The following is a 19,957-nucleotide window of genomic DNA, read 5'->3' on the forward strand; positions in this document are numbered from 1 at the left end:
GCCGGTCGGTAGCTACTGAATACCTTCAATCGAATTCTAGCTGTCGCAGTGGTAACACCGCTGCTCCTTCTTTTGTTTGACTGGCAGACTAGCCTTTCTTTATTGTGTTTTTTATTAACTCTATTTCTTTGTTAGATGTGATGTTCTCTATTATGAGGAAGTGTCCCGGGGTTCCCCCGAAATCATGTGGCACATTTATGTCACCACCAGAGGTGGATCCTCATTCCCTATGCCCTTCATGCAGAGGTCATAGGTTTTCTGAAGGCTCCCCCTGCCAAGTATGTAGAGAATGGTCGCCCTCTCAGTGGGAAAAGTTCGTGAAGAGGAAGAAAAAGAAATCCAAAATGGATTCGTTACCTCCAGGTACGCCGTCGAAAGGTAAGGAGTCTCGGGCCTTTTCTTCGGCCTCTCGATCTCTCCCTTCAGACTCTTCCTTGCCTCCATCCTCCGGGGGGGAAGTCAAGGAAGAGCGGCACCATTGACTTAACCCCCATTCCCCTTGGTCAGGCGGATCACGTTGCCCCTACCACTGGGACAATTTTTTCCGCCACCGGGAATGACTCTGTTACCGCTTTCATTCCAGATCATCTACGAGCGGTATGGCCTGCCCTTGAACTCCCAGGTTCTCCTTCGGAGGAAGTGTGGAACCAGTTCCTCGGGGGCAAAGTTTTACCTCAGGTCCCTTCTGTTTGGAACCCTCGGGAGTTCCGGACCTTGCCTTCCTCCCGTCAACTCAGTCGGCAACCGCAGAAGTTTCAGTTGATATAGTAACTTCAGCTCTGGCGGCGCCTACTTCGCACCTTGCTTGCACTTCTACAAAACTATAACGTCACAAGCGCAAACATCGCAGTACCTCCCCGTCCTCCTCCTCATCATCATTGTCCTCGCCCTCCTCGGAGGCTAGGAGCGAGAGAGAGAAGAGGAAAAGGAGAGCTCGCTCTCCTTCTCCCAGACGTTCTCGTCGGAAAGACAGGCGACATAGGAAGAGACATCATCGTTCTCGCTCTTCCTCGCCTTCTATCTCTTCACGAAATGTCTCGCTGAGAGACTATAAGCTCTCTCGTCACAAACATAAGAAGAGCGCTTCCTTGCGTCATCGTTTTGCCTCGCTATCGACTTCCTCTCGCAAGGGATCATCTAGGCGCTCTAGGCACTTCAAGAAAAAGACCGCTATGATACGTTCTCGCTCTTCGTCACAAGAGAGTTCTCCAAAGCGTAATAAGCGCTCCCGTTCGAGAAACTCTTCCAACGATTTTTCATCTAATCACGCCCGGAGTGCGGACAAGGGAAAAGCGCACTCTGAGCGCGATCCCTCTCCTTCACATATTAGTTTGAGGAGCTCAGATCACTCTAGGAAAGGAAGAAAGAGCACTTCTCCTCACTGTCGCTACATATCATCATAGAGAGAGCGCTCCCGTCCTTTAACCTCCCGATCCGCGCGGGGTCAATCACCTTGCCCTCGTGTTTCAGACAGGACAGCTCCGGTTCTCTTGCTCCCTAATGCGTAACGGAATACGAGCCTCACGAGAACCTTGGAAGAAGATGCAGGGGTTCAACCCTTCTTCTCCTCGGTTGAGAGCAGATGGAAAAGGCCAGATCGCCGGTCAATGCAACCTCTTCTACCTCGTTCTTCAGACGTTTCAAAAAGAGGAATCTCTATGAATCTTACTAAGACAGTACCGATAATTCGGTTACCTACGCCTAGACCATCGACTTCCAGGCAAGGTCAGGCGCTCGCGGCACCATTATCCAGCGCTCAGCCTTCCCTTGGAACAACGGCAATGGAGTCTCCTACTTCACCGTTACCTCCAGACACTCTGACTTCTATCGCCCTTCCTCACAAGGAATTAGCGCAACCAGAAGATTCCTCGGAAGAGCAACCGTCAAAGGACTAAGAGTCCTCCTATCTGAGGGCTCTAAGAACTATGTGTAATATCTCAGGCCTCGGTGATCTACATCTGTCGCCTCGACATACCGACGCTCCAGCTTTAGACAGACTGTGTCGTCCTCCACCAAACCCTAAGACCAGAATCGAACTTCCCTGGTCTATTCACACTGCAGGCCGTTTGAGGAAGGTCTCGTAGGCGGTCTCGGGGGAAACGGGTTCCTTGAAGTTGCAAGGATCCCATATACTTCTACAATTCCCGTTTTCGAGGCAAAAGCGCTTTTACAAGGTCAGAGACGCCAACCTTTCTCCTCTGACCCTGGATCCCCTCACAGCGAGGCTCACACCTGGCTGCTCTTCAGAGAGACTCTCTTCTCTCCCAGTCTCCTTCACTGCCACAGGAGCCTCGGCAGTGGAAGCAGCGTCAATGTCCCTTCAGGAGGCATTATCCTGGTTTGACACGTGGTCAGGCACAGTCGGCTACCTGGCGAGTCACGAAGACCTATCAAACCTAAACTCCATGCAGTCCCTACAGGAAGTCCTAGCTGTTGGGGCCAAGACAATGGACTTCCTAACTGCTACAACTGCAACCATGTGGGGCAATTGGGTCCTCTAAAGGAGGGAATCAGTAGTTTTCAGACTTCATAGGAGCATCGGTAAGGCCGAGAAATCAGATTTGAGAAACTCGGATCTTTTGCAACCTCTCCTCTTTTCTAAGCAAGCAGTTTCCTCTGCCTTAGATACTTGGAGGAAAGAGACGCAGGACACCGCGATGCAAAAGGCTGCCTCCCTTCGCGCAATGCAACAGCAGCCAACTCAACAACCTAAAACCACAACCGCAACTCCACTCCCAGCCAAGAGCCTCAGCCGCCCATCTTTTATAGCCAAACCTCTGGGCAGAGGAAAGTCGGCTCCTCCCAAGGCTAAAGGCAGAGGGAGGAACCCTAGACAGACATAGGGTCACGGTTCCCCCCTCGCAGTGCGTAGGGGGTTGCCTGCGGGGGAGTTGGAGGAGGTGGAAGGCTATGGGGGCCATGCAATGGACCATCAAGGTGCTTCGTTGGGGATACCGCATCCCCTTCATAGGCTCTCCTCCTCTTCTAATTCCTCCCCCGATCTCGTCCTCCCAGGTCCCTCGGGATCCCGGGACAGCAAGCCCTAGCTCGGGAGATCCAGAGCATGCTTCTAAAAGGTGCCATACAAGAGGTCTCCAACACCTCCCTGGGGTTTTTCAGTCGCCTTTTTCTGGTAGAGAAAGCCTCGGGAGGTTGGAGACCAGTAATCGATATCTCTACCTTGAATCAGTTTGTGAAGCAAACTCCATTCAAAATGGAGACAGCAGCCTCCATGATCCAAGCGGTGCGTCCAGGAGACTTTATGGCATCTGTGGACTTAAAAGACGCATATTTCCAAGTGCCGATCCATCGCGCATATCGGAAATTCCTGCGCTTTATGGTTCAGGGTCGAATCTTCAAGTTTAAAGTCCTATGCTTCGGCCTCTCAACCGCCCCACAGGTCTTTACGAGGGTTTTAGAACTCGTATCCTTGTGGGCTCACAAGCACGGGATACGACTGTTAAGGTACCTAGAGGATTGGCTACTCCTGGCCTCGTCCAGGGAGCTAGCTCTGGATCACCTGAGAAGACTTCTAGACCTTTGCATGGACCTGGGGATCCTTGTAAATGCAGAGGTCTTGTTTGATTCCAACCCAAGTCTTAGACTATCTGGGTATGTCCATAAACACCCAGGTAGAGAGGGTGTTCCTTTCGGAAGACAGACTTCGGAGACTGGAACAATCCATCGCCCAACTCTTGTGTCCACTGCCTCCTACAGCCAAGTTGTGGCAGAGAATTCTGGGCCATCTTTCCTCCCTGGAAAAACTAGTTCCAGGTGGAAGATCAAGAATGAGAAGTCTCCAGTAGCATCTGAAAACCCATTGGTCTCAAAAGATCGATTCCCCATTCTTGTCAGTGGAGGTTCCAGCTCTGGTGATACAAGATCTTCATTGGTGGTCAACTAGAGAGAATACCCAAAAGGGCATTCCCCTCCAAAACCCCAGTCCAAAGTTAAAACTCTTTTTGGACGCATCGCTACGAGGCTGGGGTTCCCACCTAGGCCTGAAATTAGCATCAGGAGTTTGGTCTCCGATAGAACAAACTCTCCATATAAATCACCTAGAATTATTGGCAGCCTGGAAAAGCCTAAAATACTTTGTAAAAGATCTACAAGGACGAGAGGTGGTGCTGATGAGCGACAACTCCAAAGCCGTCTTGTACATCAACAAACAAGGGGGTACTCTGGCAAGAGACCTCTGTCTGCTAGCGGTCCAGCTTTGCCATTGGGCGGAAGGTCACAACATTTCTCTTACAGCCAGGTTTATTCCGGGCTGAAGAAACATCGTGGCGGATCAACTGAACAGGCATCACCAAGTGTTGAGTGGCGAATGGTCTTTGGATCCTCGAGTATTGAAGACAGTAATAGTTTTGTGGGGTTTCCCCACAATAGACCTGTTTGCCACTTCTCTGAATGCAAAACTTCCCCGCTACTGGTCCCCAGTTCCAGACCATCAGGCAGCGATCCAGGACGCCCTTCAACATTCTTGGGACAACCTGAACGCATACGCCTTTCCACCCTTTTGCCTGCTCAGAAGGGTGATCAACAAATTCAGGACCTCCCGGAACTGCAAGCTAACCCTAATAGCTCCGGCATGGCCAAGCAGAGAATGGTACGCAGACCTTCTTTCCCTGCTGGTTCAGGTTCCAAGGTTTCTTCCTCCAGAACCCCTTCTGCGGATGCAGTCACACATTGGTGTTCCCCACTGGAGAATCCCCTTCCTGAAGCTTCGCGCCTGGAGGCTGTCCAGTCACTCCTCAGAAGCAGAGGCTTTTCAGGGAAAGTGGCTGAGCACATGTCCAGGCACCTGCGCCATTCTTCCACAAACCTCTACCAAGCAAGATGGAGAGTGTTTGCAGCTTGGTGTAGAGGGCGAGGCGTGTCTCCACTCGATCCCTCTCTTCCATTAGTGGCAGACCTCCTTGTGTACCTCAGGGAGGAAAAACTCCTCTCAGTCTCGGCAATTAAAGGCTATCGTTCAGCCTTAAGCCTCATCTGTAGACTGAGAGGGGTTGATCTTTCCACCTCAGAAGATATCTCCTTGTTGATTCGAGGTTTTGAGAGATCTTGCCCCCCTTTTGAGATTAGACCACCACCTTGGGACGTGTCCCTGGTCTTACGTTCCTTGAAGGGTCCACCCTATGAGCCCTTAAATAGGACCTCTGATTATTTCCTAACCCTTAAGACCGTCTTCCTAGTAGCTCTGGTCCCGGAAAAAAGGGTCGATGAACTACATGGTCTATCCTACAAAGTCACCCATTCTAGAGGATGGGGGTAAGTTTCGCTCAACTTCGTGCCAGGCTTTGTGGCCAAAACTCAGAATCCTTCATCGGCCGATAAGAGGTATAGAGAATTTCAATTTTCCAGCCTTAATAAGGTAACACAGGATACAGACCAATTGCTACTGTGCCCAGTCAGGGCGCTAAGGAAATACCTGAAGCGCACCAGACCTTTCAGTCATCTCTTCCTCAGTACCAACAAGGTAAAGAAGAGAATCTCTCGCAACACCATCTCTTTCTGGCTCAAGAAAGTTTGCAAGAGCCATTCACGGAGACCCAGAGGCAGCTCAACCCAAAGCCCATCAAGTTAAGGGAGTGGTTGTCTCACTGCTATTTAAGAAAAAATTTTTCAGTCTCCCAAGTCTTAAGAGCTGGAGTCTGGAAACACCAATCTGCATTCATCGCTCACTATTTAACCAATGTGACACATTGGTCTCTAAACACCTTTTATATAGGGCCTATTGTGGCAGGTCAACAGGTGCTGTAGCTACCTTACGCCATTCAGGGGACAGTAGCCATTGGTCGAGGATTCTGTGTTTCATTAGGTTTTTAGAAGGACATCCATCTATCTTCTGCGCTTCCTTCTCCCTCCCATGTGGGTATCTTAGTCTGTAGCTAGTTTCAGCTGGACTCGCCAATGGAAATAAGGTATGAAACTCATCTGACTCCTCTCACAGGGTATAAGTTATTCTCGTAGTCATGAGGGTTCCCCTTTTCAAGGTCTGGGGAATCCTAAGTATGAAAGGGTCCGAGTCGAATGTTCCTGACCCTTTTCATCCGGAAACATTTGTTTCCACGTAATTACAAACTTTCAGTCATGCTAAGATTATGGGGATCTTCAAAGAAAAGTTTAACGGGAGATTTTTTGTCAAAAGAGTCTAGTCTGAGGACTATCTTCCCTAGGTATAGTAAACTCCTCGACCACCCTGGCCTTAAGACTAAGTCCCCTATAGTAAATAATGAGGGTTTGTATCAAGAGTAGGAACAAATGACAAACTTATAACAGAGTTTGTATTTTTCCTAATATACAAACCCGAATTCTTTACACAAATTTTCCCTCCGTCACCGCCCCCTAAAAATAGTCCTAGCTAGAAACCGATTGAAGGTATTCAGTAGCTACCGACCGGCAGTCCCCCACCACTAACAGGTGGATAACTACCGGCCCGGTCGTTAACGACCTTGTTAATGTTTTCTACCGTATTTTCCAGTTCGCGCTAGAATATCTCCTATAGTAAAGAATTCGGGTTTGTATGTTAGGAAAAATACAAACTCTGTTATAAGTTTGTCACCTTTCTTCAAATGCACTGGCATGGCCATGCGCATACACCTGAACATGTACGCTTAGCCTGTTAGGGGTTTAGAATAGTGGGTTACTATACCTTATCATTGCATGCATCACTCTTAAGCATCTCATAAGATCTAGGATGAGTGCAAGTTTGAACTTTCTCTGAGAAGTCTTTATGCCTGCGAGAGCTAAACAAACGTCCTAACGTGTGCGCTTTCCAGCTAACACATAATTACGACTGACAGTTCAATCCAGTAGACCTTCTCGATTACCAGAGCCATGACTGTCAATGTCCTGGTACTCCTAGGGGTGATTGTAGCCCTCTATCCCATTATGAATCAAGATCACCCAGAGTACTGTAGTTCCTTTCGCAGACAAATATCATAAGTCTCTGATAGAATTTGAGTTGACCTCACACTTCCTCTCACTCTTCTCTGAATAGAAGAGTTCCAAGTTAGGAACATCTTTAATCATCGTAGGAATAAAATTTTTTTTATTCAGATCCCTAGTCTCTTTAAACCTTAGAGGATAGGTTTCCAACTAAACCCTCTCCCTCCTCCTTGGAAGTCTGGCTCCTAAAACAACTTCTTGTATACCGGAAAAGAATTCTCAAGTTTTTCAGATCATGATCAAGGATCCAGAACTGATTACTCTGCCCAAAGGGGAATTACTTTTAGAATTTCTAATATTCATTACGTGCTGAACGTGTGTGCCTGATTACACCTGGCGTATTCCTTGTGCATGTGATTTTCCCAAAGAAGAAAACAACAAAAACAGGAAGGATATCAGGCATGCTCAATTTAAGCACTTGCCTCCCTAGACTGATAAAGAAACACGTTAGGGCTCAACTTTACACGCAATCAGCTTTCATTCAAAGCTTTATGCAGAGACAGACTTGTATGAGTGCATCTTTGTACCTTAAGTTTCCTCTTTGTTCCGTAACTAAATTACAACCCCACGCTATTTATAGGAGTATTACTTTCAGCAAAGCTGAAAGATGAGCCATTAGACCTTTAGCGAGGGTTAATCACCCAACTGCAATTTAGCTGGGTTTTGGGGATAGTAACTACCCTTCTCACTCACACACCTGGGCTGTGAACCTCATTTTACTTTTGGCTTTCGGTACATTTGACATAGTTTTTCATAATCGTATGTTTTTTTTAATATACAGTATATATATGAAAACATTCTTTATGTTTTTATAGTACTGTGTATATACGGTATTTCAAGCTTTTCTTTATAGTGAATGTTGCTGTTTGTATGACAGCATAGTGCGACAGGTTCTCAAGGGCAGGGAACCTTCGCTTACGATTTCTCGTCTTGAATGACGGACAACCCGTAGGCTGGGGGCCATATGATTGACTGCCATTGCCGCAGGGGAGTCGTCATCGTCGTTTGGATACTCCTCCCTGTTCAGATGTTAACATCGTCCTTCCCTCTATGTGTTCTTAGAAGAAATCTGCTTGCAGCCTTCACAGAGCTTGACTTCGGTCTTGCTCTTTCCCACTGACAACTCCGCTTTATGTGGGCGGCCGGCAGATCGTGTGCGGGGGGAACACCTTTCCTGATCATGGGTTAGGTTGCTCTTCAGATGGTTTTCTTCATTAATTGAGTTGAAATAATAACTGTTTGTAATTTAACTTTTTCAGCTTTAACGCCACTCTCCTTCATGCGACGATGGTCCAACGGCATGACCTTTAACCTGTCCGCTCCCCCTCGCGGAACTCCCTTCCCACCGAAGTGTTGAGTGGTTCTCCCGAGTAGTTTGTTTTGTCAGCTGAATTAGTTAATTGTAATACATTTTTTACAGTTTTTAGGCTGCTGCTCTCCTCCCGTCGATGTCGGCTCGCGAAGGGATTGCGGTGTCCTTGATATGTGTGTTCTCTCGGGGGACAGCTTTGCCGTCCGCGTATTAGGTGCTCCTCCTGAAGGAGTTTTTCTTACATAATTTGTTTTTATATTTGTTAGTTAGCAAAGCTGTACTTCTTCGTTTGGCTGAGACAGTCGACATAGAATAGCAGTGCCATTCGTTCCCGTGGAATCGCCTGTCCCTGCACCGTTACATTTCTGTTCTCCTTTGCCTGTGGCAGCTCCTGATTAGCACGCTAACATTGAGGAACTAGGTTCGGCTATGTTTTCTCTGGTAGCACTTGATGCAGACCTTCAACTTGAACGATGATTGTTGATGGAAAGCAAAGAGTGCTGCCTGGACTATTTTCCCTTCTGAGGGATAGTTATCCTCCCCTGGTGTTGGGCTATTCTCCCTTCGGAGAGAGAACTTCCCTTCATCGTCTCTGTCTAGCAACCTTCCCGCCTGCGGTGAGATTTGCTGACAGTTACATTTCATTGGCTGTTGCTATTTCTTTGCCAAAGACTATGCTTCCCCACCACCATGCTAATCCAACACTTCCGTTGGGGGTGGAGCAAAGTCTGAGGCAAGTCTCTCCTACGGGTGTTCACCTCTCTCGCTTGTGAGTGAAAGCACCCCACAGAGACACCCATCTGGAGACCTTCCAGAAATCCTGCTGAGCAGTCTTCCCCTGCGGAGGATCATCATCGGTGAGCTCGCTGAGTTTGTGGTCCTTCTCGTTGCCTCAGACACACTCTTTCGCCTTTGGCAAAGAGTTGTCTGTTTGGCTCGTCGTCGACATCTGCCGAACGATCCCCTTCGGAGGATCGTCAAGGACCTCATCATTCGCCCACTCCTCAGATATCACCTTCGCCAAGATATCATCTGTCTCACCAGACTCTCCTCGGAGTTGCTGTTCGCTAGCCTTGCGGCACTCGCCTGTCCAACACACCTCTCCTCCTCTCGCCATCGAACTGCTGTTTGTGGCTTGCTTTCCCCTATCGAATCTCCGGATTCCCGACCTGCTTGCTGGCTTCTCGCCAATCGTTGATCGCCAACTCGTCTGTGGATATTCAATCGCTAACTTGTTGTCTGTCATTCGCCGATTGCCTGCTCATCTCTTGCCGTTCGTCGATCTCCAGCTTGCCAACTGTTGAACCATATTGCTCTTCTTCAGCTCACCGATTGCTGATCAACAGCTCGCCGAGCGTCGTCTCAAATCTCCCCTCGCTGATCGCCTAACTACAGCTCTCTGATCGCCTACCTACAGCTCTCCGATCCCCAGCTCACAGCTAGATCATTTGACAGCTCGCCATTCGCCAGCTTGCCTATTTGCTGCTCTCCGATCGTCAGCTCTCCTATCGCCAGCTCATCGATTGCCAGCCTACCAATTGCCAGCTCGCTGGTTGTAAGCTCACCAATCGCCACGCCGATCACCTGGTTGCTGGTCGCTAGTTCTTGGATTCACCAGATCTCTGATTTGCCAGCTCGCGAATCGCTGATTCAATGGCTAGATGATCTCCAGCTTCTTGCTGATCGGTGTTCGAGGACTCATCGTTTGCCATCTTGCCTTATGACAGCTCCCCGTTTGTCAACTTTACGTTTGCTTACTTGACGTTCGCTGTTCGCCAGCTCGTGTTCATCTTCTCCTCTCCTCTCTCTTAGGCCTACGCTACTTTGGTAGCCCTCCCATGTAGAGTTGAAGGAGTTTAATGCAGATTTTTTCTGGGAACCTAACCCAGCACTTTCAAACGATGACCGAGGTAATGCACAAGGGTTAACCTAGGAACTTAATACCCCGGTCGCCTTTCGGGTGTTGTTTGTTTCTCGCAAACAGGGTTTCTTTGGTTCCCTAAGCTTTCATCCCTTTCTGCGAAGTTTAAAGAACTCGCATTCACGTTGCCAGGTTTCTTCATCGAATCCGGCACGTTCGCCCTCATGTCATCCTAGAGTGAGGTTTTTCCAGTAATAGTAAAACCCTCTTACAAGCTCGAAATACTCGGCTCAGGTTTTTCGCTGGACGGAGTCCACATTCAACCCGCAAGAGACACTCTCTTGTCTCGTCCATCTTCCTTTAGGAGGTGGGAAGCGGTCTCTCATTATCCTTGCGATCGGAATATCTGGTCTCACGAGAATATGCGGTTCATCAAGATACCACCGAGCTTCTTCGGTCACCTCTTACAGAAGTCTCTAGTTTAGCCTATCCTTGTGGAATGAGTTTGATATTATATCCCTGTCATACAAAGGGAAGGCTTGCAATCATACAAACTTTTAGCCCATGGCTTCCTGTACAGGATCGACCACCAGGACTAATACTCCTAGTCCTCTATTTATGACATATGTCTTCACCCTGTCATGTCAGGGAATGGTGCTTCAGTTTAGCCAAGCACTAAGGGTTGTCACAGGGGTTTCTACCCTAAGATCAACCTTTCCCTTCAGGATCGGCCTCGTCTTGGAAAACTTCGGACGACTGGCTGATCCTAACAGTCTCGAGCTCCTCTGAAGATTGGAGTAATTTCAGTGGAAAACACTGTGGAGCTGTATTTAAGGTTCATTCCTGAGCAGGATGTAGGCTCAGAGTGCTCTTTTCCTCCCTGGACTGAATGGCTCCTTACTTTGGGGAACACTGGTGATTGACATGGCTTAACAGGAAATTCCTTGTGATTGGTTTTCCCTTTTTAGAACCATGGGAAGTGTTCAAAAACACAGTCCAACGCCCATGGGATCACCTGTACACCTACCCCTTTCCCCCTGTTCAATCATATTTTCCAATTGATAAACCAAATTTGTTCCAACACAGAGACTTATCTCGAAACACTTTCTTAGGAGTTACCTGGAACCTCCTCTCAAACGACCAGAGTGTTATGTAGTTTACCCTACTCCCATTTTCTATAATGGTAGGCCTAGCGGAGGAAAACGTGCCCTGAGGGCAAACCAAGGTAGGCCGCATGCTCTCTCGGGTCGTAAGCTTCAGCAAGTTCTCTGGTCGTGTCGTGTTATCATCCCGATGCTCAACAAGGTCTCTGGATGACCCAGGTGGCTCTCAGATTACCAAAAGATGAGTAGCATCCAGACTTCTTAACACATTTGGTTACGCTCCAGAAGAACTACAGTACTCCTTGGAACAAACTTCTCTGTTAGCCATATCCTTCAGAGATATCTTTTCCTAATTATACAAACCTGAGTCCTTCAAGCTACGCTTCCTGCCTCAACCATTCCTCAACTCCCAAGCCTAAGGTCAAAAGTATTTATAACTACCTCATTAAGTTTTTAACATTGGCTATTCCATCTTGAAGTTTTACTCCTATTAAAAGACTCATGTTTACATACTGTACTGTAGTTATAAGAAATGAAAATTACTTTTAAGATTTTTCTTCTTCTTATTATTATTATTATTATTATTATTATTATTATTATTATTATTATTATTATTTTTTCAATATTTAACTTAGCCGGTGATTATATAAGCTGCAGCTCTGCTGCTCGACAGAAAACTCTACGGAAAAAATCCGCCAGTGATCGCTATGCAGGAAGGGGGTGTACTTCAACAGCGCCATCTGTCGTGCAGGTACTCAGTACTCATTGTAAACAAAGAACTCAATTTTCTCTCTCTCGTGCTACCGGCAAGACCTACTAATTCGCTGTTGCTAACTGGATTTGTTTTCACAACTATTTGGTGAAGTACACTATTCTAGTTTTGAGCTTTCGCTGTGCAGGCTTTCTCTTCAATAAATCCTTGCATTCTTTTTTTGATATCGGTTTATTTGTTGATGACTTTGGATAGTTTTTGAATTCCCCTTTGACCAATTCAAAATGGCTGACCCTTCTCAAGTCCCAAAATTCAGGAAGTGTAATGCTAGGGACTGTTCAAGGCGTCTTCCGAAGGCCTCTATCGATCCTCACACCGTTTGTTCCAATTGTCGGGATAAAACCTGTCAATTGGAAGATCGATGTGAGGAATGCGTTGGGCTTTCGGAATTCGATTTTATCGAATTCCAAAAATATACACGTAGGCTAGAGAGAGATAGAGTCAGGAGAAGTTCATCTCGTTCTGTTGATTTTTCCTCTCCTCATGCCCCACAACCTATTCCTTCCCCTGTAGTGGTTGCTCCTAATCCCCCTTCTGGCACTCAGGAACCTTCGATGGCTGACATGATGCGTGCCATCCAAGCTCTGGGTGAGAGAGTTGAGTCCCTGGCTAGTGACCGTAACCAGCTCATGGCGGACGTCAAGGAGCTGAAGTGTAAAAGTGCAGTGGGAAGTGGTAAAGTGAGTGATAGTGTTGTGGATAGTGTTGCGCTTGGGGGTTCGTCTGTTCGTCCCTGTCGTCCTCCTAGTCCGGGACCTCTTGCAAGCTCCCAAGTCCAGGGGAGAAGCAATGTCGTACGACCAATGGGTTCGAGAGGCTTTAATCAGCGAACAGACGTTCCCTCCGTGGTTTCGGGCGTATCTACCCAAGATCGCCCCACCCACACAAAGACGAGTGAGCCCATTTATTCCTCGTCTGCGGAAGAGGTTTCTCGTAAGAAACCATGGACCAAGGTCTCACGACCTCTTAAGCGCAAGTCGGTCCCTTCCGCGCAAGTCCAACGGCCCAGTTGTAGCCACTGGGTCAGTTCGGACTCGCTGCAGTCTTCCGATGACTGCTCACCTCCTAAGAGAGGCAAAGCGGTACCGCCTCAGGCAGTTACACCGTCTGTCGCCGCACCTGCTCCTGCAGACCCTAAGTGGTCTTTGCTGCAGACCATGCAGTTCCAATTAACGTCACTGATGCAGGACTTTCGTGCGGAGAAGGTTGCTGCTGCACCAGCCTCTGGCCTACAACCAACCACACACTCGGTTGTGCGTCCTGTGGACGCTGAGGCGACCTTCTTGCGCCCTCCAGCTGAGAGAGTCCCGCCACCCATGCGTTCCAGTGTTCCCTGCCAGCCGCATGTTGACGTTCAGCGACGCACGGAACCTTCCGTTGACGTTCGCGAGGTACAACAACCATCAGAGTTGTTTTGTTTTGACGCGGTGCGTCAACCTCCGCAACCCTGTGTGGTTGCCACTGCTCTCCCACATCAGGCTAGACAGTCTGGAGTAGACGCTGTGCGTCCCCGCGCTGCTATGGTTGTTGCCAGCTCACAGACTGGGCAACAGTTCCATGACGTTGCGTCCGGTTCAGTCACGCGTGCACCCGTGCGACCGGACTCAGCTAACCAGCCGATACCTACTCCATTGCCGATACCTACTCCATTGCCGCTTCCTCCTCAATACTCGGATGATGGACTCTCTGATGATGACGATGCGGCACACGTTGATGAACCACATTCGGACCTTGACGAGCCCAAGTCCACGCAACCCTCTTTGGACTTTAGAAAAGTTCTTGCTCTGTTCAAAGAGATGTTTCCGGACCAGTTTGTGTCTGTGGCTCCGCGCTCTCCTCATCAGAGTTTGCTTTAGGTACGCAGTCATCCTCGCCTGCCTTTACTAGACTCGTCCTCGCACGCTCGTCCAAGAGAGCTTTACGAGTATGAGGAGAATGGATGCAGTCCAAAAAGAGTCTAGGGAAGACAGCCTTTACGTTTCCCCCTGCTAGACTCTCTTCCAGATCGAGCGTCTGGTATGCCACGGGAGAAGTTCTCGGCTTGGGAGTTCCTGCCTCTGCCCAGGGCGACTTCTCAAGTCTTGTAGACTCTCCCCGCAGGCTAGCCATGAGACGCTCTAAGATATGCTGGTCTCCTTCGGACCTAGACCATCTGTTGAAAGGGATATATAGAGCCTTCGAGATCTTCAACTTCTTAGACTGGTGTCTGGGAGCTTTGAGCAGGAAGATCTCCCCGACTGAGAAGGAATCTTCCTTGCTCATCATGTCCTGCATGGACAAGGCCATACGTGACGGGTCTAGTGAGCTTGCTGCATCGTTCGTTTCCGGAGTCCTCAAGAAGCGTGAGAACCTTTGCTCTTTCCTGTCAGCTGGAGTGACACCGTGTCAAAGATCCGAACTTCTGTTTGCTCCTCTTTCTAAGTGCCTTTTTCCAGAGGACTTGATTAAGGAGATTGCTGCTTCTTTGATACAGAAGGACACACATGACCTGGTTGCGTCCTCTGCCCGCAAAGCCACCCCTTTGCCTACCTTGTCAACTAGACCAAGGATGGACACTCCAGCGTCCCGATTTATTCCGCCCTTTCGTGGCAGAGCCTCCAGCAGAGGAGGTGCTCGTGCCGAAGGGAGACGTGGGAAGAAGAAAGGAACCAAGTCCTTTAAAGGCAGAGTCTGACTGCCAACTTCTTCAGACAGCAGTGGGAGCCAGACTCAAGAACTTCTGGCAGACCTGGGAGAAGAGAGGCGCAGATGCACAATCTGTGAGGTTGCTCAGAGAGGGGTACAAGATCCCGTTTGTACGAATACCCCCTCTAGCAACGTCTCCCATCGATCTCTCTCCCAGGTACAGGGAGGAAGACAAGAGACAAGCATTGAAACAGGAGGTGTCTCTCTTACTAGAAAAGGGAGCGGTAGTCAAAGTCCTGGACCATCAAACCCCGGGCTTCTACAACCGTCTCTTCTTAGTGGCAAAGAAGACAGGAGGGTGGAGGCCGGTGCTAGACGTCAGTGCGCTGAATGTCTTTGTCACAAAGCAGACGTTCTCCATGGAGACCACAAAGTCCGTTCTAGCAGCGGTCAGAAGGGAAGACTGGATGGTCTCTTTAGACCTAAGGGACGCATACTTCCATGTCTCCATCCACCCAGACTCCCAACCTTTCCTGAGATTTGTTTACGAAAAGGTTGTCTACCAGTTTCAAGCCCTGTGCTTTGGCCTAAGCACAGCTCCTCTTGTGTTTACGAGGCTGATGAGGAATGTAGCCAAATTCCTTCATTTAGCGGACATCAGAGTCTCCCTCTATTTGGACGACTGGCTTCTAAGAGCTTCTTCCAGTCGTCGCTGTCTGAAGGATCTAAAGTGGACTCTAGATCTGACCAAGGAATTGGGTCTCCTTGTCAATATGGAAAAGTCTCAAGTGGTCCCATCCCAAACTATTGTGTATTTAGGGATGGAGATTCACAGTCTAGCTTTTCGGGTTTTTCCGTCGGCCCCCAGAACAAGTCAAGCCCAGTTATGCATCCAGAACATGCTGAAGAAGGAATGATGTTCAGTCAGGCAGTGGATGAGTCTGATAGGGACACTATCATCCCTGGAACAGTTCATATCGTTAGGAACACTACACCCCCGTCCTCTTCAATTTCACCTAGCTGTTTACTGGAAAAAGGACAAGACGCTAGAAGCGGTCTCGATCCCCATTTCCGAGAAGATGAAGTCTGCCCTGACTTGGTGGAAGGACAGTATCAGTCTCAGAGAGGGTCTGCCCCTGGCTGTTCAGACTCCCAACCACGTTCTCTTCTCGGACGCATCGGACACGGGCTGGGGCGCGACATTAGACGGTCGGGAATGCTCGGGAACTTGGGACTCGAGTCAAAGGACAATGCATATCAACTGCAAGGAGCTACTGGCAGTTCATCTGGCCTTGAAAAGCTTCAAGTCTCTCCTTCAAGGCAAAGTGGTGGAGGTGAACTCGGACAACACCACGGCTTTGGCGTACATCTCCAAACAAGGAGGGACCCACTCTATGACGTTGTACGAGATCGCAAGGGACCTCCTCACCTGGTCAAAAGATCTAAACATTTCACTAGTAACGAGGTTCATCCAAGGCAACTTGAATGTCATGGCAGATTGCCTCAGTCGGAAGGGACAAATCATTCCAACAGAATGGACCCTACACAAGGATGTGTGCAAGAGACTTTGGGCCACATGGGGCCAGCCTACCATAGATCTCTTCGCAACCTCGATGACCAAGAGGCTCCCAATATATTGTTCACCAATCCCGGACCCAGCAGCAGTTCATATAGATGCCTTTCTCCTAGATTGGTCACATCTAGACCTATATGCATTCCCCCCATTCAAGATTGTCAACAAGGTACTGCAGAAGTTCGCCTCTCACGAAGGGACAAGGTTGACGTTAGTTGCTCCCCTCTGGCCCGCGAGAGAATGGTTCACCGAGGTACTTCGATGGCTAGTGGACGTTCCCAGAACTCTTCCTCTAAGGGTGGACCTTCTACGTCAGCCACACGTAAAGAAGGTACACCAAGGCCTCCACGCTCTTCGTCTGACTGCCTTCAGACTATCGAAAGACTCTCGAGAGCTAGAGGTTTTTCGAAGGAGGCAGCCAGGGCGATTGCTAGAGCAAGGAGGACATCCACCCTTAGAGTCTACCAATCGAAGTGGGAAGTCTTCCGGAACTGGTGCAAATCAGTATCTGTATCCTCGACCAGTACCTCTGTAACTCAAATAGCTGACTTCCTTTTATACCTGAGGAAAGAACGATCTCTTTCAGCTCCCACTATCAAGGGTTACAGAAGCATGTTGGCATCAGTCTTCCGTCACAGAGGCTTAGATCTTTCCAACAACAAAGATCTACAGGACCTCCTTAAGTCTTTTGAGACCACGAAGGAGCGTCGTTTGGCTACACCCGGTTGGAATTTAGACGTGGTACTAAGATTCCTCATGTCAGAAAGGTTCGAGCCTCTACAATCAGCCTCCTTTAAAGATCTCACTTTAAAGACTCTTTTCCTGGTTTGCTTAGCCACAGCTAAAGAGTCAGTGAGATTCACGCCTTCAGCAGGAACATCGGATTTTCATCTGAAACGGCTACATGTTCTCTTCAACTTGGTTTTCTAGCCAAAAACGAGTTACCCTCTCGTCCTTGGCCGAAATCGTTCGATATTCCAAGCCTATCGAATATGGTTGGAAATGAACTAGAAAGAGTCTTATGCCCTGTGAGAGCTCTTAAGTTCTATATAAGACGAACTAAACCTTTACGAGGACAGTCAGAAGCTTTATGGTGTTCAGTTAAGAAACCATCTTTGCCTATGTCAAAGAATGCTTTATCCTATTTTATCAGACTGTTAATACGAGAAGCTCGTTCACATCTGAGTGGGGAAGACCAAGCTTTGCTGAAGGTAAGGACACATGAAGTTAGAGCTGTCGCAACTTCAGTGGCCTTTAAACAAAATAGATCTCTGCGAAGTATAATGGACGCAACCTATTGGAGAAGCAAGTCAGTGTTCGCGTCTTTTTATCTTAAAGATGTCCAGTCTCTTTACGAGAACTGCTACACCCTGGGACCATTCGTAGCAGCGAGTGCAGTAGTGGGTGAGGGCTCAACCACTACAATCCCCTAATTCCATAACCTTTTTTAATCTTTCTCTTGAAATGTTTTTATTGTTGTTTTTGGGTTGTCCGGAAGGCTAAGAAGCCTTTCGCATCCTGGTTGATTTGGCGGGTGGTCAAATTCTTTTCTTGAGAAGCGCCTAGATTAGAGGTTTTGATGAGGTCCTGTGGTATGGGTTGCAACCCTTCATACTTCAGATCCTAGGGGTCGCTCAGCATCCTAAGAGGATCGCGAGGCTCCGTAGGGAAGACGTACTTAAAAAGGCAGAGTAATTGTTCAAGTCGACTTCCTTACCAGGTACTTATTTATTTTGTTTTTGTTATTTTGATAACTTCTAAAATGAAATAAAAAAATCCTTAGCTCATAATAATGTAAACATTTATTGCTGGTCTCTACCCACCCCCCTGGGTGTGAATCAGCTTATATAATCACCGGCTAAGTTAAATATTGAAAAATGTTATTTTGATTATAAAATAAATTTTTGAATATACTTACCCGGTGATTATATATTAAAGGACCCTCCCTTCCTCCCCAATAGAGACGCAGTGGACCGAGGAGAAAATTGAGTTCTTTGTTTACAATGAGTACTGAGTACCTGCACGACAGATGGCGCTGTTGAAGTACACCCCCTTCCTGCATAGCGATCGCTGGCGGATTTTTTCCGTAGAGTTTTCTGTCGAGCAGCAGAGCTGCAGCTTATATAATCACCGGGTAAGTATATTCAAAAATTTATTTTACTAATGAAAATAACATTTTATAATCAAAATAACATATTATTACAAGCTAAGAGGTTAGTTTTACCAGTCTTATGAATTCTTTATCATTTCTTTTGCCAGATAAAGCAAATTAATCAGGACAATGGTCCCAACAATCTGTCATAGAGGTATAGGGAGTGCAGTGTCCCTTCTCTGCAGAAGTCCATATTCATATTTTACACCATCTTGTGCAGTGAGATTACACTCTTCAATTTCTGTTCAACATACTTGTGTATGGTAAGTTACTGTGTAACATACAGTATACTATTTTTGCATTCATATTCAAAGTAAAGTAAGTTATAATCAATTTGGCCAAGTAAGAAGGTAAGTATATGCATAGTACTGTTTGTTCTTATACGCATAGAAACCCTCGTCTTTTAACCTTTTTACCCCCAGGCTATTTGGAAATTTCCAACCCTTAACCCCCAGGGGGTTATTTTTTTCCCAGCACATTTTGCAGTATATTTTTTTTAAATTGCTCTAACAGCCTTAATTTTTGTCATAGAGAGGTCAGGTTGGTCTCATTCTCTTGGAAAATGCCTGAATTGTCTCAAAAAATTATCAAAAATATGATAAAAAAATTTTTTATAGCATTTTTTTGCAAGGACGTACCGGTACGTCCATGGGGGTAAAGGGATGAGTTTTGTGAAACGTACCAGTACGTCCTTTGGGGGCAAAAGGGTTAATAGGAGTATGATGTCATCTTTGTTGGAACTCTGCTTGGCCCTCCTAAGGTTTTGCAGGTAAGCCCTCGGTGTCTTTTTTAAGGAGCGGGTAGCTAAGGGTACTTTGCCTCGGTGATCCAAGTGCCAGTACCCGAGTGGTGACGCCAGTGATTCAGCAATAATTCCAGTACCAGCAGCGTCAGTGACCCTGGAACCAATGATCCCAGTGGTAATAACTGTACTTAGTGCATAAGTGTCACCTTTACGCTTAGACCTTGACTTCTCTGCTTGCAGAGTGTGAGAAGAAAGTCGGTAAGCAAAAAAATCAATTAGTTCCCTTCCATCTTCTTCATCCTCCTCTCATTTCTCTTACGATTTTCATTCTGACGCTTCTTTTGAGAAGTAGAAGAATAGTATAGTAATGTGAAGAAAAGGTCAAAGAAGTCCAACCACATGCGCAAAAATGGAGCTCTTGACGAGACTTCCTCTCATTTGTGGAGGTGGACGCCACCAGGTACCATGGCGGGCCGATTCACAGTCACTTGGGGTTCAATGCATAGCCCACCAATTCATGATCCCCCAAGCCGATGCTCATCATCCCCAGGCCAACGCATGGCATCCATGGGCTGATCCAAGTCACCCTCGTCTGATACATGTCTCCCCCTTTTATAATTACTTGTGTCGTACCAGTAAACAGTACTGGCACATCTCAAGTAATTAGACTGTGGTGTGTATCTGAGTATGCCACCTGATACGTGTCATGACATGAGGAAGGTCTTTCTTATATATGTGCATTGTGTGACATGTTAGTAGAAAAGTATAGAACTGCAAACAAGTCTTATGAAAGGACTATTGAATCTCAAATAATTTCCTTATGAAAGAAGCGTTAAACTTGCACATAAGTGGCTTATGAAAGC

The 19,957-nt window shown here is 47.4% G+C and overlaps 1 protein-coding gene across 2 annotated transcripts in view; it reads left to right on the plus strand.

The window, feature by feature from the left end:
• The window catches only part of rswl (roswell), a 120,196-nt gene that overhangs the window by 13,073 nt on the left and 87,166 nt on the right, over positions 1-19,957 (plus strand). For both annotated transcript variants that reach the window (XM_068392739.1, XM_068392746.1), the window contains exon 2: positions 18,457-18,612. In XM_068392739.1, coding sequence (XP_068248840.1) covers positions 18,479-18,612 — 134 coding nt within the window. In that variant the 5' untranslated portion in view covers positions 18,457-18,478. The remainder of the gene's footprint in view (positions 1-18,456; positions 18,613-19,957) is intronic.

The sequence above is a fragment of the Palaemon carinicauda genome, chromosome 1 (genome assembly GCF_036898095.1).
Source record: "Palaemon carinicauda isolate YSFRI2023 chromosome 1, ASM3689809v2, whole genome shotgun sequence".
NCBI classification, from domain to species: Eukaryota; Metazoa; Arthropoda; class Malacostraca; order Decapoda; family Palaemonidae; genus Palaemon; species Palaemon carinicauda.